Source organism: Schistocerca serialis, chromosome 9 (genome assembly GCF_023864345.2).
Source record: "Schistocerca serialis cubense isolate TAMUIC-IGC-003099 chromosome 9, iqSchSeri2.2, whole genome shotgun sequence".
Lineage (NCBI taxonomy): Eukaryota > Metazoa > Arthropoda > Insecta > Orthoptera > Acrididae > Schistocerca > Schistocerca serialis.
This window is the reverse complement of record NC_064646.1, coordinates 38,994,098-39,019,300: the sequence shown is the minus strand read 5'-3', so window position 1 is coordinate 39,019,300 and position 25,203 is coordinate 38,994,098. Positions and strand designations below refer to the sequence as shown.

Genomic DNA, 25,203 nt, shown 5'->3' with positions numbered 1-25,203 from the left:
ATAGTCTACATTCCCGGCAAGGACAACATTGTTCCGGACGCACTATAACGTTCACCAGCTGGGCTTGAGAAAAGCAACACAGACGGCAACCTAGAAAAAAATTTCAGTATTCTTTACATTCAGAAAGTCGCCTTTGAAAACTTCATCACCACATCTTTAAAGGACATAGCTCATGAACAAGATAAGGATCCGATTTGGAAAGACATCAAAAGCAAATGGCATGAAAGGACAAGCACGTAGATTCGGCATTATTATCTGGTTAGAAACAACATACTCTTCAAACGTTGCACTGCTGATGACAAGCTATGGGTACTTTGCATTCCTGACGATTTTGTTAATAAGCTCATTTGGTACATTCATTTCAGCTACGCATTTTGGTCCACGAAAATGTTATCATATTCTTCTGACGAGTTGTTATTTTAACAATATGGAAAAGAGAATTCGAAGAGTCTTGTCTATTTGTAAACTTTGTCAGAAAGCTAAACCATCTACCATCTTACATCGTGCCCTGTTGTTTCCTATCATTCCTACTAAATTAAAAGGATTTGCTGCTGTTGATCTTTTGGGACCCCTTGTCAGAACATCGAATGAATTTTCGTACGTTCTAGTCGCTGTTGAACTTACATCAAAATTTCTTTCTTTCACACCGTTACGTAAAGCCACTGGACAGTCTGTATCCAACGCCTTTGTTAAAGATTTCGTACGAGAAGTTGGACACGTTGCTACGGACCGCAATTCAGATCTGCTGTTTGGTCACGCATGCTTCCGAATCATAAAATCAAACCTGTTTTTATTTCATTGTACTCACCACATTATAACCCATCTGAATGGATTATGAAAGAAATCAATAAGCTTTGAAGACATCATTGTCACAGAAAGCATCAGTATTGGGACAGATATTTACACTTATTTCAAAACGAGCTGAATGAAATGCCTCATGACTCCACTGCTTTACCAGCTATTCTTGAACTGAAGAATGAAGAACCACCGAACAGAATCAGAGAGCTTTTACCTTTTCCGAATATATGTAAACTTCGACACAAAGACATAACTGATTTGGCTAATACAAATATTAATTCTGCTGCAGACAAAAGGAGAAAACTATACGGAAAAGCAAATGGAAAGAAACAATATAATGGTCAGAAAGATCTCATTAAAGCTCATTCATTGTCACATAAGAGTCATAAATTCTTTCTGATTTACAATGAGCCTTACAGGATCCGACGTATGCCACATGATAACTGCGCTGAAGTTGAAACTCCGCATACTAAGAAAAGTAAAGGACTACACCACATTTCACATGTAAAAACGTTTATTGAGATATAATCTTCCTTTTAACTTAGTCTTTGCCATAAAATTTTTCACTTCACTTTACTATCACGCGTTGTCATACTTGGAAACTGTTAACATGCAATAATGTTTTGAAATTAACTAAATGGCTCTGAGCACTATGGAACTTAACATCTGAGGTCATCAGTCCCCTAGAACTTAGAACTACTTAAACCTAACTAACCTAAGGACATCACACACATGCATGCCCAAGGCAGGATTCGAACCTGCTATGAAGTTAACTATCCAGTCAAGAACCTAGGGCACTTATTTAGACAGTAATTACGAATGCATTGTTATAGTGAACAGACGACACAGTGTTATTGTGTATACATTTTTGTTTGTTGGTTGCAGGATTACATAACGACTATAGTGCTTACATATTTGGAACATTGACTGCTAATGAGAATATAATGCAACATTTTGGTTTACTTAAAAAGGCATTTTATATTTAAAGTAGTTTCTGAGAGATTACAGATAACTTATTATTTGGTTTGTTTGACAGCTACACGGTTATATCACGACGCTACTAATGAGTGACACAATTTACATTCTTACTTTTGCACTGTATTTGTTTTGTGACTGCACAGTTTTTCTGCATTCTCCTGAAAAGTAAAACATGTTTTAGCAGTAACTTTTGTGGTATAGCTACAATGAGACACCCTTTTCCGTAACACAACAATACGTTAGAGTGCAGTATTTTCTTGATCACAACAATTATCGTAGTAACTACGACATCTATACGCATAGCATTTCAGTTTTGTTTATGACATTGACTTCTGCAGAACTTTGCTTATGGACGGCGATAGATACGACACTTGGCACAGCTTTACCGTTAAGTAATGACATGCACAGTTTAGAGCTACTTGGAACAGTTTAGAAAGATTCTTGAATTACAGTGATACAGTGAAGGTTTTTAGTGATATATTTCATCTTCCGAGGTCATAATTGCATTAACCCTCAGGGGAGTATGCTTAATTTGTGTACTAAGTGTGTGGCAAGCGCTAGGAGCCCTAGCTAATATGGTATTTGCTTATTCAGTTTCACACATCAGTACCATATTTCTCTAACAGACCATATTTTTCTGAGAGACAAACTTTTTTTCCCATGTCAGTGACACATGTTTACGTAATTACAAATGGTTCAAATGGCTCTCAGCACTATGTGACTTAACATCTGAGGTCATCAGTTCACTAGAACATAGAACTACTTAAGCCTAACTAACCTAAGGACATCACACACGTCTACGCCCGAGGCAGGATTCGAACCTGCGACCGTAGCAGTTGTGCGGTTCCAGACTGAAGAGCGTAGAAGCGCTTTGCCACACCGGCCAGCATGTATACACAGTTGATTAACTTCACACTTATGAAATTGTATTTGGTCTGCATTTTGAGAACTGTTCATATTTCCTTGAGAAACCACTGTGATACTACTAGAGCATTTTTTTTTAGAGACTTCGAAATTATTGAAGAAAGCTGTGACATTTTTGAGATTTGATTAAGGTGTTATGATGTTATTATTGCGACGACGATCTGTATTGTGACGTCGAGGTGTGGTTGTGATCATTGTGAAGGGTTAGTGTGTGTGTGAATGTAAGTACCACAATGCCGATGGAAAATGTTTTAGACACTGTTATGTATGAGATTTTGTTTCTACACACTTCTAACGTAAATTTGCGACCTGTGAAATTTTTATTGGCATCTAACTGTCACTGTAGTGGAAACTGCTGTCGTAAACATTTCAGTAAAGCAGGTGAGTGACCTTGACGTTGTGCGCTGTGGGCGTCCAGCTGCGCGACCGTCACCTGCAGAAAAACCATTAGTTTGGGCCTTTCAGAGGCACAGGTGTAGAAAAAAAGTGACAATTAACCTCGCTATTGAAATTTCTTTGTAGAAACACGACACGCTCATACTTGAAAACATATGAGTACTCTTTGAATCTTGTACTTTCTGATATATACTGAAATGCCTATGAAATGATGGGAAATATCTTATGTCTACACACCTCATTATGAGTACTGTCTTTCTAGTTGAGAGATTTTTTTTTACTGCCTTATGAAATACCATATGGCTAGTGAATGACATCTTTATACTTTGCCTTATATATATTTGCCTATTTTATTTGATATCTACATTCTAGCTGTGCTGCAGCATTGGTTAACATACAGGAAAAAATTAATAGATGCACTAATGTAAATAATTTCTGCCTACATATCCATTAAATAATAATTTCATTCTTAACAAAAAGGGCAGCACTAGGAAACTAAAGAAGTACAGGAAGGAGAACTGATATAGATGTTAGGATGTAAATAAACATTTACCTTCACAGGAATTGCATACATAATTTTTTTCAACGACTTGGTAACTTGTTTGGTAGAATGAATTATTGTGATGCATCACTCTAGTGCTAAGATGTGACGTAGGTATTAAGGTGTAAATAGACATTCTCCTGGTCATGAACTTTAGATTAAAACTGAAGAAACTGCAAAAACGTGGGAATTTAGGGAGATGGGATCTGGATAAACTGACAGAACCAGAGGTTGTACAGAGTTTCAGGGAGAGCATTAGGGAACGATTGACAGGAATGGGGGAAAGAAATACAGTAGAAGAAGAATGGGTAGCTTTGAGGGATGAGATGCTGAAGGCAGCAGGGGATGGAGTAGGCAAAAAGATGAGGGCTAGTAGAAATCCTTGGGTAACAGAAGATATATTGAATTTAATTGATGAAAGGAGAAAATATAAAAATGCAGTAAATGAAGCAAGCAAAAAGGAATACAAATGTCTCAAAAATGAGATCGACAGAAAGTGCAAAATGGCTAAGCAGGGATGGCTAGCGGACAAATGTAAAGATGTAGTGGCATATCTCACTAGGGGTAAGATAGATACTGCCTACAGTAAAATTAAAGAGACCTTCAGAGAAAAGAGACCCACTTCTATGGATATCAAGAGCTCAGATGGAAACCCAGTTCTAAGCAAAGAAGGGAAAGCAGAAATATGGAAGGAGTATATAGAGGGTCTATACAAAGGTGTTGTTCTTGAGGACAATATTATGGAAATGGAAGACGATGTAGATGAAGATGAAATGGGAGATACGACACTGCGTGAAGAGTTTGATAGAGCGCTGGAAGACCTAAGCAGAAATAAGGCCCCGAGAGTAGACAACATTCCATTAGAATTACTGATAGCCTTGGGAGAGCCATCCCTGAAAAACCTCTACCTTCTAGTAAGCAAGATGTGTGAGACAGGCGAAATACCCTCAGAGTTCAAGAAGAATATAATAATTCGAATCCCAATGAAAGCAGCTGTTGACAGATGTGAAAATTACCGAACTAATAGTTTAATAAGCCATGGCAGGAAAGGCAAACCTACGTTTCTTGCATTTGTAGACTTAGAGAAAGCTTTTGACAATGTTGACTGGAGTACTCTCTTTCAAATTCTAAAGGTGGCAGGGGTAAAATACAGGGAGCGAAGGGCTATTTACAATTTGTACAGAAAGCAGATGGCAGTTATAAGAGTCGAGGGGCATGAAAGGGAAGCAGTGGTTGGGAAGAGAGTGAGACAGGGTTGTAGCATATACCCGATTTTATTCAATCTGTATATTGAGCAGGCAGTAAAGGAAACAAAAGAAAAATTCGGAGTTCGAATTAAAATCCATGGAGAAGAAAAAAAACTTTAAGGTTCGCCGATGACATTGTAATTCTGTCAGCGACAGCAAAGGACTTAGAAGAGCAGCTGAACGGAATGGACAGTGTCTTGGAAGGAAGATATAAGATGAGCATCAACTAAAGAAAAGCGAGGATAATGGAATGTAGTCGAATTAAATTGGGTGATGCTGAGGGTATTAGATTGGGAAATGAGACACTTAAAGTAGTAAATGAGTTTTGCTATTTTGGGAGCAAAATACCTGATGATGGTCGTAGTAGAGAGGATATAAAATGTAGACTGGCAATGGCAAGTGAAGAGTTTCTGAAGAAAAGAAATTTGCTCACGTTGAGTATAGATTTAAGTGTCAGGAAGTCGTTTCTGCAAGTATTTGTATGTAGTGTGGACATGTATGGAAGTGAAACGTGGACAATGAATAGTTTGGACAAGAAGAGAGTAGAAGCTTTCCAAATGGCTGCAGAAGAACGCTGAAGATTAGATGGGTAGATCGCATAACTAATGAAGAGGTATTGACTACAATTGGGGAGAAGAGAAATTTGTTGCACAACTTGACTAGAAGAACGGATCGGTTGATGGGACATATTCTGAGGCATTAAGGGATCACCAATTTAGTGTTGGAGGGCAGCATGGAGGGTAAAAATCGTAGAGGGAGACCAAGAGATGAATATACTAAGCTGATTCAGAAGGATGTAGGTTGCAGTAGTTACTGGTAGATGAAGAAGCTTCCACGGGATAGAGTAGCATGGAAAGCTGCATCAAACCAGTCTCTGGACTGAAGACCACAACAACAACAGACATTTCCTTTATCTGCATTGCTGTAATATTTTTTCTGCTTGAGCTTTGTCATGTTTAGGTATACTTTATTGCTTTTGCTGCTGCTGTTTGACAGGAATTGTCCTATTGAATTTCACTTTGTATTATCTGCTATGCCAGTTTTACTACTGACTTATTTTTCTTATTGCTGCACATGGGCTGATATTAGTTGCAATGTTGCATTTGATTTGCTAATTTTCATTTATTGCTGCTTGCTTTGCCACTTTGCATTTTTTTCTTGTTCTTGTTTGTGGTAATGTTTATGCTGCTGTATTGCCTTGTCCCTTAGTTTATGTATCTGAACTCAGTAGATTTAAATTAGCTTAAGAAGGGGATATTATATAAGAAATTATATATGAAGAATAGGGAAAGACTGCATTGAGAAGTTATATGAAAAAGATTTGGGCCAAAAAGAGTATTGTACAATTAGAAATAGTTATTTTGAAAGAGGGTCTGAATAGAAAAGTAGGGTTTAGGGACAATAGGGTTAGGTAGGACTTTCTTGACAACAAATATGGAGATAAAAAATACGTGAAAATACTAATACAGAAAGCATGCGAAGATAGGGCTTTTTGGGAATAATGACGAACTAAAGGAGATCTCTGAGAAGTAAAGAAACTGTTGAAACTTCCTGGCAGATTGAACCTGTGTGCCGGACCGAGACTCGAACTCGGGACCTTTGCCTTTCGCGGGCAAGTGCTCTACCAACTCAGCTACCCAAGCACGACTCACGCCCCATCCTCACAGCTTTACTTCTGCTATAGTTCAATTCTTTTATCTTGGCGGTTCGCGCATGCCTGCCCAGATGCGGGAAATTGCTGCGTTGCCAGTTGTATGCGCCAAGAGAAGCAGCGCCATAGTATAGTTTGCAAACTTAAGTTTAGGGGGAGCACGCAGTTTATGAAGTAAAGCCACCACGGCCACATTAACCCTTTCGCTGCTACAGAGACGTGCTACACGCATTCCGTGCTGCGTGCGATTTTGTCATCACTGCACTGCTCGCCTGTGCAGATACATGGTGTTTCGACTGCTTTGACACACTTTATCATTCGAATTCACAAAAACTATTTGGCCCAAAAATTTGATTTTTACACATCTTCTTGACTGATACCTTCCCCCCCATAAATGACTTAATTTTGTTTCGATGTTCAATGCAGTTATTGTGCAGCGTTAGATGTAGTAAACCATTGCACGAAATTTTGAAGAGTTTGCAGAGGTAAAAGTCCATAGCGCATACTTTCCATATGGTCGATTTTAGTTGCCACTAGAAATTTCAAAAAATTGCATTCAAACGAATAAAATTCATGAAGTAAGACACTTTGATATTGTTTTTAAATAAAGAAAATATTAAGCACCGAACGAGGTTTGAATTCAGAACCTTTCGCTTAGCAACAAAACACTTTAACCATTAGGCTAATGCAGCTTGTCATTTAATAGACCTCCCAGAGGACTTTAATATGTCACGCAAAATACCGACAAACACTGTTGGTATGATTATAAATTACTCACGTTTCGTCAAAGTACAATAGGAAATAAACAATTACCACTGTTCTTTATTGCGGAAAAGCGGTTAGTGAGAATGATACAAACACCTTTTCTTGCTATCGCCTGAATTAGGAGGCTTATTGTTTGTTTGGTTTAATTAATTAATAGAATATGAAGCAATTGGTATAAAGAACGCTTTTTCCAAACTTTCTATAAAAGAAAGTCTGCTATCAAGGTATTGCTTTTGTTCAATTACATTATTTATGACTGAATGTTTCTAAAACTGAAGACACTCGTCCGAGCTGTGCACACCAGACGAGCTCTGGCAACGTCGTTCTCTGTTCATTGGCTGACTGTGTTTTGTGACGTCAGATGTGCAGAACGAACCTAAACTCAGCCGCCGTCGTAAATGACGCGCACTTTAGCAGGAGAGCTTCTGTAAAGTTTGGAAGGTAGGAGACGAGGTACTGGCAGAAGTAGAGCTGTGAGGATGGGGCGTGAGTCGTGCTTAGGTAGCTCAGTTGGTAGAGCACTTGCCCACGAAAGGCAAAGCTCCCGATTTCGAGTCTCGGTCCGGCACATAGTTTTGATCTACCTAGAAGTTTCATACCAGCGCAAACTCCGCTGCAGAGTGATAATCTCATTCTAAAGAATGTGTTGTTTGAAAATGAAATACGATAAATACTGCAGTACCAAATGTTATACTGAAAACAAAACCCTGTCCTTTCCTTCCGTGTTATTCTGCTATATGTTTATGTGTACCCTTGAGTGTCTATGTTCTTCCTGTCTTTACGTGTTCATCTGGTAGGAGTTATATTGTAGAATTTTTCTAATACTAAGCTGCATTTACTATGATGAGGAGTACTGTTATCTTCAAATATAACCTGTTCTTTACTCTGGAAAAATGTTTAAATCTTACTTATTCTGTTATGTTTTCTCATTTATGCCCAAGTATCAGTTTTATTTTCTGTTGCGGAAACAATGAAACAAACATGCCAAATTTAAACAGACGCAAAATCCCCAAGATTGGCGATCTTGTACAGAAGCTCGAAATTTAGCGCGAACTTCAATGCGAGATGCTTATAACAGTTTCCACAACAAAACTTTGTCTCGAAACCTGGAAGAAAATCCAAAGAGATTCTGGTCGTATGTGAATTATGTTCGCGGAAAGAAACAATCAATGTCTTCCCTGCGCGATAGCAATGGAGATACTATCTCTGCCAAAGCAGAGTTACTAAACACAGCCTTCCGAAATGCCATCACAAAAGAAGACGAAGTAAATATTCCAGAATTCGAACCGAGAACAGTCGCCAACATGAGTAACGTGGAAGTAAATATCCTCAGAGTAGTGAAGCAACTTAAATCACTTAATAAAAACAAGTCTTCTGGTCCAGACTGTATATCTATTAGGTTCCTTTCGAAGTATGCTAATGCATTAGCTACATACTTTACAACCATATACAACCGTTCACTCGACGAAAGATCCATACCCAAAGACTGGAAAGTTGCACAGGTCACACCAATATTCAAGAAAGGTAATACGAGTAATCAACTAAATTACAGGCTCATATCGTTAACGTCGATATGCAGCAGGATTTTGGAACATATATTGTGTTCGAACATCATGAATTACCTCGAGGAAAACGGTCTATTGACACACAGTTAACATGGGTTTAGAAAACATCGTTCCTGTGAAACACAACTAGCTCTTTATTCGCATGAAGTGTTGAGTGCTATTGACAAGGGATTTCAGATCGATTCCGTATTTCTGGGTTTCCGGAAGGCTTTTGACACTGTACCACGCAAGCGGCTCATAGTGAAATTGCGTGCTTATGGAATATCGTCTCAGTTATGTGACTGGATTTGTGATTTCCTGTCAAAGAGGTCACAGTTCGTAGTAGTTGACGGAAAGTCATCGAGTAAAACAGAAGTGATTTCTGGCGTTCCCCAAGGTAGTGTTATAAGCCCTTTGCTGTTCCTTATCTGTATAAACGATTTGAGAGACAATCTAAGCAGCCGTCTTCGGTTGTTTGCAGATGACGCTGTCGTTTATCGACTAATAAAGTCATCAGAAGGTCAAAACAAACGGCAAAACGATTTAGAAAAGAAAATGGTGTGAAAAGTGGCAGTTGACCATAAATAACGAAAAGCGTGAGGTCATCCACATTAGTGCTAAAAGGAACTCGTTAAACTTTGGTTACACGGTAAATCAGTCTAATCTAAGAGCCGTAAATTCAACTAAATACCTAGGTATTACAATTACAGACAACTTAAATTGGAAGGAACCCATAGGAAATGTTGTGGGGAAGGCTAACCAAAGACTGCGTTTTTGGCAGGACGCTTAGAAAATGTAACTGACCTACTAAGGAGACTGCCTACATTACGCTTGTCCGTCCTCTTTTAGAATACTGCTGGCCGGTGTGGGACCCTTACCAGATAGGACTGATGGAGTACATTGAAAAAGTTCAAAGAAAGGCAGCACGTTTTGTATTATCGCGAAATATGAGAGAGAGTGTCACAGAAATGATACAGGATTTGTACTGGACATCATTAAAAGAAAGGCGTTTTTCGTAGCGACGAAATCGTCTCAAGGAATTCCAATCACCACCTTTCTCCTCCGAATGCGAAAATATTTTGTTGACACCGATCTATATAGGGAGGAACGATCATCACGATAAAATAAGGGAAATCAGAGCTCGTACGGAAAGATACAGGTGTTCGTTCTTTCCGCGTGCTATACGAGATTGGAATAATAGAGAATTGTGAAGGTGGTTCGATGAACCCTCTGGCAGGCACTTAAATGTGATTTGCAGAGTATCTATGTAGCTATAGCAATATTCTCTTTTTTTTCATTTATCTGCTTGTGTCACAATTCCTATACTACTCATGTATATGCTTATTTCTATTCTTTTGTAACACCTGGTTTACTACTAATGTTATCATTACGTTTCTTAATTATGTTTTTTTGTACCTTTATAGATGTATTCTCATGTCATAAAATTGTAATTGACACCAGTTCTTCAAATTAAGTAAATAGTAGGTTTTCATTTCAGTGCACACATTTCTGTTGGTCACAGTATATGCACAATATGTGAGAAGTTAGAAAAAAGGACTCTTAGTGCTATCACGTGTGTTGATAATTCAGTAAGGGACTGGTTAACAGCATTGCTGGTTCGAAGGGCATTTCAATTTTTTTTTTTTTTTTTAGTGCACAAGTGGTGGTTCATTAACTTGTTATATTATCTGCAAGACTCTTCGATGGTGATTGTGGACCGCACAGTCGCAACGGATGGCTGCTTGCCATCTCTACAAGGATTACAGTGGGTCTGCATCTTTGGTGGCCCACCAATATCATAGTCTCTACAAGGACTACAGTGGGTCTGCAACTGTGGTGGACCACAAATACCATTATCTCTACAAGAAATACTACAGGTCTGCTCTGTGATGACCTACCTACCAATATTCTTCAAAACTTCGACTGACTCTGCTGTGGGTTTGCTCTGTTGTGGCCCATTACCTGTCTGCATGTCAAGAGTCAGTACTGTCTTTCCGTTGGAAGGACAACACTACTTCTTCAAGACTGCATGGGAATCCACTACTTCCGTGTGCATTTTCTTTTACCGCTGAGACTTTGTGCATAAAACTGTAATTACTATTGTAATGAATGATCAGGACTGTCTTTAACTTTTGGCTTTTGAAAAAACTGCTCCGAGCACTATTGGACCTAACATGTGAGGTCATCAGTCCCCTAGAACTTAGAACTACTTAAACCTAACTAACCTAAGGACATCACACACATCCATGCCCGAAGCAGGATTCGAACCTGCGACCATAGCGGTCGGGCGGTTCCAGACTGTAGCGCCTAGAACCGCTCGGCCACTCCGGCCGGCTAGGACTCAAAATCCAAATGAAAGTTTCAACAATTGTATATGGGAACGGACACCGAAAACTGTTCTGGTAGGAATAAATACTTTGAAAATCGGTGTGCTAGATGCTGTTCTACGTTTCAACGTCGGTGCAATGCCAAGGCTTAATGTCATGGAGCTGATGGGTTTGCCTGTAAATATGCATACAGCACTAATATACATTGACCGAAGGGCACTCTTCGAAGCAGAAAAATCAGTGTTGGAAACCACCAAAGAAGCAAGAATAAGAAAAAGAAGAGTGAAAAGTAGAAGGGAGGAAGAGAAACACAGGAAACGAGATGAATAGGGACCTGGGATGCATTAGTGCCATGCAAGTTTAACAGAAAAAGCAAGTTTTAACTTTAACTTTAATTCACCGAAAGTTAAATTATTTCACGTTCTGGTACACACTGTCGAAAAAATTACTAAACACAGAGAGCTGTAATTTTGTATACTGTCTTAAAACATGCTTAACTACAAAGCAGACTACTCTTGTGACTTACCTTTGAAAAAAATGCTTTTTTGAAGAAAAACACTGAATTCTTTTCTGAAGTATTTGATAATCATACTTGAAATTTTTTGTGCCCCAATTTCTGACAGCACCGTCTTTTCAATAGTCTGCTTTCAAGATGATAGTGTAAAGAACTTACAGGAAAAAAATAAACCTTCTACTTCGTTTGTATTTTGACTCATGTGTACCTATGGTGTACATTAATAGTTAGCAAGGTTTATTTCACTTGCAACAAAAAAATTCAATTAAAAAAAGTGTGAGAGCTAAAGCTGTGGTTCAGACACGAAGATGTTCCCAAAAGATGTCTTAGCAGATGGTAAGCGTTATATGTGCTTTCAAATCATATTCTTTGAGTTACACTGTTGGAAAACAGTTTTTTCAAGGTTTCCCTTAGTATTCACGGACCAGTCCCCTTACCCCTTAGCACACAACGTATATCTTATGAGCGCCTATCCACATTGTCGACTCGCTCAGCAACAAAACTACGTACACTGAACACACACGCTGCTGGTACGACGAAGCCAGTTTCATACCAGTTTTATCAAGCAGTGCTGCCAACTTACTTCCATTGTGCGTCGATATTCCCGTGTACTCCTTGGGCCCAGCAGCGTGATCCGTGCTGGTGCGTTGCGACTGCCGGATGAAGCCCGACTGACCTAGATCGTCCCGCCTCTTTAGCCGGTTGGCCTTGCCCGATAAAGGAGCGTCGCTTTAAGTGCGTGACACAGCGGCGCCACACTCACGTGAGCTCACAGATAGCAAAACTGTTTACCTCTAGTGCATGCGACGATAAGATCTGCGGTTGTCATGTGAAACGGATTAGTGTCCCTACGACTTCCTGTTGTCCTCTGCTGAAATTTAAAACTCAATTGTTGATTTATTTTGGACGCCAATTACCCCCCGTAAAAGCGTTTAAACGTTGTATATTAGTTCATCAGTTACCTTTGTCAGCTTGCATACAGTTGAGAATACGAAAATTAAATGATTAAAATCCGTCGAATACAGAGTAGCTACACTTTGTGTTGTATGACAATCATTCCATGAACATTATTTTGAACGAAATTCCTTAAAGTGTATTACAATGCGTAAGATTGTAATCTTCGTGTACTTTTTGTTTTTCATTTTCTTTAAGGGATACAAAAATGGCAGCCGATTAAGTTAACCTTGATACGGCTACATACAGATGTCATTAAGTAATGACAAGATTTGGTAAATACACTCCTGCTCTTTGAAGCGTTTCGCCCTGAGACGTGTTTATAGTCATCGCAAATACGATTTTCATTTTCAAATGGCTCTGAGCACTATGGGACTTAACATCTGAGGTCATCAGTCCCCTAGAACTTAGAACTGCTTAAACCTAACTAACCTACGGACATCACACACATCCATGCCCGAGGCAGGATTCGAACCTGCGACCGTAGCAGTCGCGCGGTTCCAGACTGTAGCGCCTACAACCGCTCGGCCACTGCGGCCGGCTCATTTTCAAATGTCTTCTTGTCAATCGAAGAGGCACGCTGGGCGTTGTGATAAACCTTTTGCATTTCCTTTATGTTTTCGTCTTCCTTAAAGGCAAAGAGACAAGATGAAGCGGTAGCCCATCATAGAGCCTATGCCTACCGTCATGTATTTTTTGACTTTCAGTTGTTAATAAACAGAGGATTTTTTCTGGTACCGGTAGGAGGAAGGAGGGATTCGCGCTCAGCTAGTGAAAGAGTGAGAAGCACGTCAATTTTTTAGCGAGTAATTGTAGACCGCCATTTTGGGGTCGCTATGAATAAGTGAGGAGTGTGGATTTCATATGTGCACCGTTTAGAAAAATACAGTATTGTTTTATTAACAGAAAGGTCGTGTGAGTTGTTATTTCAAATAGTACAATAATTACAATAACTGAAGCCCACCTGTGTACTTTGGAAAATTACGAAGGTCCGATAAGCTTAATAGGAACACGGTCAAGACTTCAAAGGTGAACGCGGCGACCAAACGTAGTATTATAAAGAATGGTAAGCACAAATCTACAGCGGATAAAGAAACTACTCCGCCCTGCAAAATAATATGAACTAATACGGACTTATTTCCAGGCATAGCTCAGCTTATTGTGCTTGTCATTCACGCCGAAAAATTAATCTCATTAATTCAATACATTTTAAAAAGCCACGCATTTTATTATCATCTATTCCATTATTTTATTATACTATAGCGTTCAGTTTATCCCTGGTATTACATCTGGTTTCCCGGTGTCAGTCAGCTGAGCATTGGTTGTAAACAGTTGACCGGTGCGAAATTTTCGCACTTCTATAGCTGTAAATAACAGTATTTAGCATAGGTGTAATTTTTGGGATAGGAGTAGTGTGCGGAAGAGAAAACAACTTTAAAAACGAACTGAACGACGTGAAATAATAATCCTGAATTTATGAAAAAAGCCTTGTTTATATATATTTTGATGCATATAATTTTGAACAAAATTGCTTACTGGGCGTTACAGTAACTCTGTGTAAACGATACTTCACGTAGGAATGTAATCTTTGTACACTTTTTGTTTCTCATTTTCTTCAGTGAGTAGGGGCAGAGGTAATGGACTACCGCAGTAGTCACGTATGTTATCTCTGACCATTCTGAATATAAGCTATCCAGTTAATAAGCACTTTAAAACAAATAAAATAGTATTTCTAATAAGCTAATATAAAAATAGAGTTTGTAATTCGTGATCAGTAAGCTAGCTTCGTAAAATATAGGTGTTAAGCTGGGCGTCCGAACACCCGTTTGCCTAATGATACTTAAGAACCTTTTTTATGTTAATATTCTCCACAAATAGTACGTTTTAGTACAAAATCGATGTGCAATGTCAGAAATTGCTTAAAAAACCTTTCCATCGATACCTCATTCATCCCTGTATGATTAGTACGTGTTGATGAAAGAGATTCTGACTTGAGAAATAATATATATGATACTATTGATGAACTTGGTAGCTGACAGACGAGTCAAAGTTTTTTCGGTAGTAAACGTGAACTGGCAGTACTACCAGGCAAAAGCATTTCATTTAGGGAAAAAACCATTTGACCATTAATGAACGTTGCCTGAGATAAGGCTTCCATAAATAACCATCATCGACAAGATATGTTAAGTTCCATTCACACTCGACAGAACACCAGCAGGTCTAAACGTACAGTGTTCTCCCTTGTAGTTAATGATAGGGTTGTAATAGACTGTGACACATTTCAGTGACACAAATCTACTGTTGAACACCCAAAAGAATGGGACGAAAATCCTACCCAAATTATGGTCTGCACCAGCTGCAGCCAGTGAACGATGATACCATCCACCGTGGTGCGGAAATCGTTTCACAATGGAGACACATATTTGGAGCAACTACACAGCCTGACAAGAAAAGTGAAGCACGCAGAAAGGCAGGGGGGAACGAGATGACACGTAACTGGTTGATTTTAGTGATATTACGTAATGAACATTCAGCTGAGTAGTAGCTCTAAGCAGCATCCCAAACGAGCAATCCAACTGCGACTTTACCTGCAGTTAGTCATGCTTTAGGTAACTGGAAGATGCATGGCTATGTTTAAAAAGGAATAGCTCGGTGTCGTCACAGACTCGAACCACACATGTCTGCTTTCATGTCCAGCAGATAACTCGTTGCAAATAATAAATAATCCGGAAATGTCATCCCGCAGTCGAATGGAATATGCATTGGCTAGAATTGCGAGCCGGCCGGAGTGACCCAGCGGTTCTAGGCACTACAGTCTGGAACCGCGCGACCGCTACGATCGCAGGTTCGAATCCTGCCTCGGGCATGGATGTGTGTGATGTCCTTAGGTTAGTTAGGTTTAAGTAGTTCTAAGTTCTAGGGGACTGATGACCTCAGAAGTTAAGCCCCATAGTGCTCGGAGCCATTTGAACCATTTTTTTTAGAACTGCGAATTAATCAAATAAACAGAAATATTAAATAAATGATAAATGAATAATTAATAAAAATGTGTTCTACTGTAACTTCACTAACTGATGTAGACAACACCAGAGAATTCTGTTGAAAAACGTTTATTCAAGACAGGAAAAAACACATACAGAAAACAACCTTATAATGATGCAATGAAGTTGCTTTGAGAGCGTTATTAGAATGGTAAAAGGATCCCCAAACCAGGAAACGCGGAAAACTACGGTAAGCCCATTTCGTGATCACAATACACGAAATATTCGCCAGTTGACGTAATTTAGAGTTCAGTATGACAATTTCCATAGTAACACACGAGAGATGACAAGTAGAAACTCATGCTCTGTCTATTCACACATTCGAACCTCGCGAAAGTTAGCCTCTCTTCAAAAGTTAAAGTACAGTAGTGGTCACTCACACCCCGGAGCCTATCACCCACGCGACTGAATAACGCTCGTTGCCACAGACAGGTTTTCCTTTCACCAAATAAAACGTTAAAGTGCCCCAAATCGCTCTCTTGAGCGCCCCCACTCGAGAAATGTCTTTCTCCACTTGACTCCAGTATTATTCCGCCACTGCCCGCTTCTCCATTGGCTGAAGGTTGTCGCCACCAAAAACAGATCGTTATTATGTTCTACTGACGTGATTTTGAATTTAATGATTTCCTCACTAAATTACTATATTACAACAACATGTAATATTATAAACATTCACATTCAGATAATTTACAGTAAATGCAAAAAAAGTTTGTTCATAAAAAATAAGCTAGCATTCTTGTGAAAGTCTGCTCACGTTAAGTGACTGCAAAATCTTGTCAAATATCGCTTAAACAATTATTCATGTCTGTTTGATAAAAGCCTCTTTTGGCACTCGTTTCAATAGTGGTATCAGCTATGATAGGCGAATGATCATTTTTAATTTACAGTGATTTTTTGTATAGACTTTAATCATATTGAACTAAAGTTATTGGCGGTATTAGATTCCTTAAATAATCATAGAAGTTAGAGAAGATGTGAGGTACTCATGCTGCAATCAGTTACTGTGTTATGGTGGAGGATACAATGCTCTGACAAAAATTTGCATAGTAAAAATGACATAAAAATAATAAATCAATAAATAAAATAGTTACAGATACATAGTTTTCATTGATGTTAGCTACAGTCCAATGGCATAATCTAAAATATCATTTACTGAAATCGAATGAAGCATTTTAAGATTCTGTAATTCCAGGGTTCATTGTGAAAATACGGTGATTACCAGAACATTCTGACCACCTGCTTAACAGCTGGACTGTCCACCTTTGGCACGGACAACAGCAGTGACGTGTCATGGTATGTAAGCAATGAGGCCTTGGAAGGACGTTGGAGAGAGTTGGCACCTCATCTGCACGCACATGTTACCTAATTCCCGTAAATTCCGGGGAAGTGGGGGTGATGAGCTCTGACATCCCAGATGTGTTCAATCGGGTTCAGATCTGGTGAGTTGAGGGTCCAGCACATCAATTGGAACTTGCCACTGTGTTCCTCGAACCACTTCATCACACTCCTCTCCTTGTTACATGGCGCATTACGTTGCTGAAAAATGGCACTGCTGTTGAAAAACGTTATTGTCATGAAGGTGTGTACGTGATCTGCAACCATCGTACGATACTCCTTGATCGTCATTGTGTCTTGCTCGACATCCACTGAACCCATGTATGGCCTCGTGGATCTTCACAAAAGCGTAATGGAGCCACAGGCAGCTTGTCACTGTCTTGCAGGAGCTGTTCCCCTGGAAGACGACCGATTCGTGCCCTCTTATCGGAGTGATGAAGAATCAGACCATTGAATGCTCAGCCAATGCACCAGTGTCCAGTACCGATGGTCATATGCCCACTTCAGTCGAAGTGGCCGATGTCGTGTTTTCAAGAACGGCACACGCATGGGTCGTCGGCTGCAGAGGCCCATTCTTATGAGTGTTCCGTGCACTGTGTGTTCAGACACACTTGTACTCTGGCCAGCATTAAAGTATAATGTTATTTCCACCACAGTTCGCCACCTGTCCCGTTTTACCAGTCTGCCCAGCCTGCGACGTCCTACATCCGCAATGAGATGTGGTCAAGATAATCAAAATGTTATTGTTTCATTGGCTGTGCCTCCTTTTCTTGAATATCAGTTGTGTTCAGATTTGTTTTATTGTGGAACTGTGATTTACTCTAGAATTTCTATAAGTTGTAAGAGGCCACCTTTCAGACTGCCTTATGCTCCACCATTTCTGGTGCACTCTCTGTCCTCTGACTAAGCGAGCAACTGCTGTCCACATGCTCTGGGCTCTACCCATTTCCTGCCACCCTGTCCCCACCTTAATATCTGGGCTGACCAGCAACAGTCTGTTCTGCTGCCCCGGCCGCAGCACCCGGCCGCAGCACACTGGATAGTATTCAGCCCCCCCCCCTCCCCCTCCCTCCTACCAATTCTAGGCGGCCGAACAACCTGCCTATGTAAGTGTTATTTCAGTGATTATAAAACTGAATCAAATTTAGTGAAAGCTTATGAGCCTATCTATCAGTGTGACAGTGCTGTCTTCTCCTGCATGCGTGCTCTGATTTGGTTGGGAAGGGTATCGTAAAGCCGTCTTATCCTCTGGTGAGGTAACCTGGTCCACAGCTGTTGATACGGGCACTGGTTCCGAGCCAGAATCCGATCTGATGCCACAGGTGTCCAACTGGGGATGGATCTGGGGTTGCTGCTGGCCACGGAAGTACCTCAACAACACGCAGACAATTCACAGAGACACGTGCGGCCACTGTAGGAACGTTGTCCTGTTGAAAAATGGCGCCACAATATTGTCGAATGAGAGGTAACACATGAGGACGCAGGATGCCCGTGACGTAGAGCTGTGCCGTGTTCCCTTAAGCACTGCCAGCCTTGACCTAAGACCATACCCGATGGCTCCGCGCAACATTCCATCACGAGTGATACCGCTTTGTCTCTCCAAGGTATTGGAAGAGTGGGGCCTCTCTTCAGGTCGCCGCTGCACTCACCGAGAATGGCCATCCTGGGCAGTGCACAACAGAGATTCATTGTTGAACACAATGCGACGCCATTCGTCAGCAACTCTCACTTCCCGGTGTTGGCACCTCTCCAAACGCAGATCTTTGTGTTGTGATGTTAATGGCAACCTGCACATGGGGTCGTAATTCCGCAGTCGGGCTGCCTTGAGCCTCCGACCAATGGTGTGGGATGACACAGAATGGAGCGAGGTGAAGGATGGATGTCCAAGAACGCTTTCATTTTTCTTACATGTCTGGTCAGATAAACACGTCCACCGCACGTTTCGTCGGCTAAACTCGTATACGTGCTGCACAAATCGTTTTGTTTGTGTGTTACTGTAACCCATTGGGAAGAGAATACACATGTCTCAAAATTCAAATTCCTTTTCTCTCCATTTCTATTCAGTTCCCCGTGAATAGTTACTAGATCTACCCATCTAATTTTCAGCATGTGGCACCACATCAAAAGCTTCTATTCTCTTCTTGTCTGAACTGTTTATCGTCCACCTCTCACTGCCATGTAAAGCTACACTCCAGTCACTCCAGACAAATCCCTTCAGAAAAGGCTTCCTGACACTTAAATCTATATTCAATGTTAATAAATTTCTCTCCTTCACAAACGCTTTTCTTGCCGTTACCAGTCTACATTTTATATCCTCTCTGCTTCGACCATCACCAGTTATTTTACTGCCCAAATAGCAAAACTCATGCTCTAATTTCAGTGTCTCATTTCCTAATCTAACTGCCTCAGCAGCATCATCCGACTTAAGTCGACTACATTCCATTACCCTCGTTTGCTTTTGTTGATGTTCATCTTATACCCTCCTTTCAAGACGCTGTCCATTCTGTTCAACTGCTCTTCCAAGTCCTTTGCTGTCTCTGACAGAATTAGAATATCATCGGTACATCTCAAAATTTTTATTTCTTCTCCCTGAATTTTAATTCCTACTACATATTTTTCTTTGGTTTCTTTTGCTACTTTCTGAATGCACAGATTGAATAACATCGGATCATCATACATATAGGTGGTGGGAATCCCAGAGAGGGGGTCTTCACGAGCTTAATAAACACCTGTGGGCTGTTTGTGGCAAACCAACTCCCAATAAGGAGTGATGCCTGTCTAGACACAGTTATCACCAACCTCAACACTTGGGATTATAATATCAGTGCAGTTGGACCAATGGTTGCTGTTCACAGCGCATTAGTAATGGAATTCAGGATGAAGAGCAAGAGTAAATTGGAACTAAGCGCTTGGCACTTAAGTTACGCACTCAGTAGGCGGATTAGTGACGAAAAGGGACTAAATGACTTGAAAGTAGCAATGCTGGTGTAAAATGGCAGCAGAAATTGCAGAGAAGAGGACCAGTAACTCATTTGATGTCTGTTCCGAACGTTAAAAACGAAATTCAATAACATGTTCCACATAATCCCCTAGAAGAATCCTGTAGACGCATTAAAAGGAAGGGGAAAACCTGTTAAAGAGAAGATGTGGTATTCACCTGCCTTAGATAAATTATAATACGTTGTAATAATGTTGAAGGACCGAATGAATCCTCTAACTAAAGAGCTGCTTCACTTAAATAGTTAAGATCCAAGAGATTTTACGGAAGGGAAATGGCGGATGCAAGAAAGAAATACAATGACAGGTTCAGCGAAGAGGCTCATAATCCATGTAAAGCAGATTGCAATCTAGTAAATGATCACACGAAGAAGCCTACCGTCGCTTTATATTTTTGCAGTCCTGATTTCTTCAACCAGTAATTTTTTAGGGTAGTGAAAAATTTTGCAAGTGAAATTTCAGACTCAGACTTGCATCCTACAGTTAATGTAAAAAATGTAAGCTGTTGCACTATTAAAAACTGGAATGAAGCGCGCTATAAGGACATTGTAAAAACAGTGAATTCGCATAAAAATTCAGGGAGTACAGACATGCATGGCAACTCCTGCACGGTCCTGATGAAAATTATTCCAGAGCTTGCTCAGCCACTACCCATAGTGCTCAACAAGTATTTATCCTTCGGTATCTTTGTGGCGGTTCCACCTGCTTTTAATTATTTCGTTTGTTGCCCTCGGTGACGGCGTACTGCGTTGCTACACTGGCTGAAAAATGGATTGTGGGTTCCGACACACACTATTGTAAATCATGTAGCCGACAGGTGCACAATTACGTTTCTCAGTACTTTAATTTTCACTTTGCACAACCCCCAATATTACACAATTATATGGCCAGTGCACTATTGTTTAACCTTCGATAAGCCTCATTAATAGTTAGCAAGCGAAACTCCACATACTCCTACAATAGTTTCTTGTTGAACATCTATGAGCAGTAAAAGCTAGCTACAAAGTTCACAATTCTTGAAGAATAATCAGGTACGTATGGTGCAGACACTGTCACTGTTGTAACACACCGGCTAACTGTTGAACACTTATTCCACAGTTAATTTGAAGCATTGTTGTTGTTCTAACCAGCACAGGCTACTCGTCTGAAACTCGACCGTTGACTGACTGTCTCGTGACCAAAAATCGGGCCCTTATATATCATTACAATAATCTGTACTGAAACTACACATTGTTCTAAGTTAAATTTACAGAAATTACAATTAAAACTTAACTCAATTAACTGAATACATCGAAAAATTGCGTCTTTTTAGCAATTTCTTCTACTACGAGGTTTAGGCCGAATTATTTGTTTAAATCGTGAAATTAACAAATATAGTTACGCAACAATACTTTTGATAAAACTGTTGATTGCTTTGCAATTAATGAAGAGCTGGTTTTGCTAACATGTTTTTGAACAGAGCTAAATAGATACTTTAAGATTAGTAGTACTTCGTCTTCCAAATGTTTGCAGTTATTACGCAATTTATATTTGTTTATATGTCAACAATACGTAATTTATATTTGTTTATATGACAACAATAGAATTTACGTTACGAATTACTGATTTCGCCCTATGATGAAAGATACTAACTATGGATAGTCAAAATAAATTAGAAAATCAATTACATACATAAAACAAAGTACGAAATTAGGTCTGGTGTTATTTACTTTAAAACTAAGGGCCTATCTTTCTCTTTAATGGAAATGCAGGTTATATTCACGTATGTTAATGATAATTAGTTAAAAGTAACAAAATGAATTTAAGGAGGCAGATGGCAAAATCAGAGGGGAACTAAAATTATCCCAGCTTGCTTCGTCACATCTCCCCAGAATTCCTGAAACTGGCACCGACAGTACCAGTCTACAAAAAAGGTAATCTATGTGAAGTGTCCAGTTTTAGACTAATTTCAATCATACCAATTTAGCTTAAGTTATGGAGTCTGTGATGAAAGACCAGACACTCAGTGATATTGAAGACAATAAACTCTTCCACAGATTTTGCAAAAGACGGTCAATGGTTGTAACAGTACTGTGTTTAATTATAAAGGTAAGGCAAGGGTTAAGGCCAGAGAAAGTGTGGTACTGACACTCTGTGACCTGAGTAAGGCGTTTGATTGCACCTCGCTCAACATACTACTTAAACAGCTGAAGTGTTGTGGCACTGGAACTGTTGTTCTGGCAACTCTTCAACGTTTTCTTGAAAACCGAAGGCAGGTAGTATCAGACCATAAAACAGTCTCCCAAGAATTAAAGTTGGAGCATGTCGTAGTCCAGCGATCCGTTATAGACCCCCCCTGTTCCTTATTTATGTGAATAATAGGTAACCCCCATGCGAATGCTTACAGGCTTGAGTACCCCGAAAGTAAGACAGACTTGGGTATCAGAAACATTATGGATCTGAAGAAACTGGTGGATAATAGTATCAAAGTCTGAAGGGACTCTCCCAATCTTTGGCAGATACACAGTCTGGAGGCCGGTGCGACGCCAACTGGTTGATTCTCCTGTCTATAGATTAGAGTCTGCAGAGAATCTGCCTCTCCCTGACAGATACATAGCCTGGTGAACTGTGCACTCCCAGTTGGATGAAAACTTATTTCAGTTTCCTGGTTTCATTCCTGCTTCTTTCCTGTCTTAATGAATAAGAATTATATTTCTACAAGTTTTTAAAGAGTCTAATTAGACTTAGACTTAATTCTTTTTATTCCGATGCGGAGCATAGGACACAAAAGAGTCTAATAGTGAGTAATAGTCTTCCTAGTTTAAGTATTACTGCCGATTTTGACATATCAGGATTATGTAACGGTAATCACGGGAGGTGAGTGTGCGTTAAAAATTTAAGATTTTCGTTGAAACGCTGCAGCTTCAGCCGAGAAGATTGTAGTACGAGTAAATTAGGCTATGACAGCTGAAGGTAACGATTATGAGGAAAATTTTTAAGTACTGCACGACAGGTGTACTAAATACAGAAGCTTTTTAAAATCTGTAGAACTGATATCTGCATTAAGTACTCGTGTATTTAAGTGGGTTATTGCGTTGTCTGTAATTAAAAGAATATTCAATAAGCTAGTACCATACAGAGGCAAGAAAAAATGTTTCTGCTGTATTTCGAAGGAGAGGTGAGGACGTTTCGTAACGATCATATTTGTGTAAAAAGGTCAACAGGCTGACATAAGAAAATGGATGTGATGTCTCAGGGTGATGCATTCAGTAGAGAATTGAGTTGTAATGGGGTCAGTAGACTGACATAACTAGTGGAGAAATGGAAATGGAGTATATTTATTTCTCTCACGTCTCAAGAAGTGTTCTAAAAACGCATATGCTTGCTGTAAGACAAACGATTAATTAAAGTGTAAATACTGACTAAAACGGGCGATGTTACGGGCAGATAAAATGATTAAGAAATGCGTATTATTGAGAAATGTAAATGTAATAGACACAGTTCTTTTTAAATGTAGACAACGAAAACGCATAGGAGTTGTCGATAAAGAAAGACTTTAGTAGTGAGCTAATCCATATTCTAAGTGAGCCACACACAGATACAAGCTTGTTGAGGTCACTCGACTTTACGAAACAATCGAACAGCTATTACAAGAATAATTTAATACAAACTAGCCAAAAGAAGACAAAATAAATATCTATCTGCATAGATATAAAGAAGAGTGAAGAAATCTATGAAGAGCAGAGGTCATGGATTCCCAATGAAAAATTTAGTAAGATGACATTAATTATTTCGTGCGTTTTAAAGGATTTATGCTGCAATAATAATATTAAAAAAAGTTACTTTAAACAGAAAAGTCTTTCTGTTGACTTCGATTACGATATTGTAAATGAATAAGGAAAAGAAAGTAGATTTAGAATTTATTTTATCCTTCCTTAGTACAGTAAGAGAACAGAAGCTGACGCTATGTCATCTGGTTCTCTGGGACATTGTGCGTCTTGTAATTGCAGCCTGCGAGGCGTGTGGAGAGCACACAAACCAGAGTGATGTATGAGTACCAAAGATGTGCTTGTGGGGTCTATTGTTTGCTTTCTTTGCATCTGATGTCAAAGAGCACCAAAGTCAAAGCAACCAAATCAGCGACTGCCGAGCATTGTTTAGAGCTCAATCATTCTATGCAGTAGATTTATGCCAAGATTTTAACACAAACGTCGAGATACTGGAACAGCGTCATCAAAGAATTCTTTGACGTTAAGGTCGCGGAGAATCTCATTAACGGTGACACATGTTTCCAGCTGAGCTCCGCCTGGAACCCGGCACTCGGTCATCTGAAAACACAACGAAGGCAACGCCAAGACCCCGACAGACGCAAGTATGAAGATGGAGTTAAAGAAAACAGCCCAGTACATGTAACAAAGGACCCGCGTGTAATGGTATCTCAGACAACAGACACAATATCTGAGGACGTTCTCCCGAGTCTCGAGTGGCAATTAGAACACCATGGGCCTGAAAATAACACTTCAGCCGCTCCTGTGGGGAGGGGAGCGGGTTCGTCAAGGATTTCGGACGGAATGCCTAATACGACACACCACGGTAACTAAACGTTCTAGATCATGGAGTCCAGCACGGCATCGGCGGCGTCATTCAGAACTAATACAGCATGATTGACAAACACAAAGTACCCGCACTGCGTTAGGAAGAGTCGCGTCTAGAAAAAACCGCTACAGGCGCTGCCATTGGTCGGTGCACACCACGGACAAAGCACCAGGTGCGACGCGGACCGCAGAGGAAACGCCCAGCACAGCATATCCGGACTCGTCCCGCACTGGAATCAGCATCAGGCAGCACCTGATGAAGACTGCTAGTCTTGCAGTTGAAACATCGTGCAGGAAAGAAGAAACCTGATTATTCAACATGACAACGCCTCGCCGGGAAAGCCTGAAGAATTACAAGATGTAACAAGTTTCGAGATATTATTGTAAAGCTTCAAGATACAGGAGATAAAAACGGACACAGTTCAGACGCCACCATCTACCGTCGGTTCCGTTTGGGAAATTTTGGAGTTAAAATCTTAAGAGCAATCGGACTAAATATTTTATAGAACATTAATGAGTACAGATTTTCTTATCGTAAAGTTCAGCTAACAACGATATAGATAATTTTGTAGTCGTAAAGTGTGCTGGCTGGGCACTGCTGCCAAGACAAGAAGCTG

At 39.9% G+C, this 25,203-nt stretch overlaps 1 protein-coding gene across 2 annotated transcripts in view; it reads right to left on the bottom strand.

Annotated features, from left to right (window-relative positions):
- The window catches only part of LOC126419841 (UDP-glycosyltransferase UGT5-like), an 81,763-nt gene extending 69,393 nt beyond the window's left edge, over positions 1 to 12,370 (bottom strand). For both annotated transcript variants that reach the window (XR_007576006.1, XM_050087092.1), the window contains exon 1: positions 12,269 to 12,370. Coding sequence is in view for 1 of the 2 variants with exons in the window: in XM_050087092.1 (XP_049943049.1) it covers positions 12,269 to 12,274 (6 nt within the window). In the remaining variant the exon portion in view is untranslated. The remainder of the gene's footprint in view (positions 1 to 12,268) is intronic.
- Between the last annotated feature and the right edge of the window lie 12,833 nt (positions 12,371 to 25,203).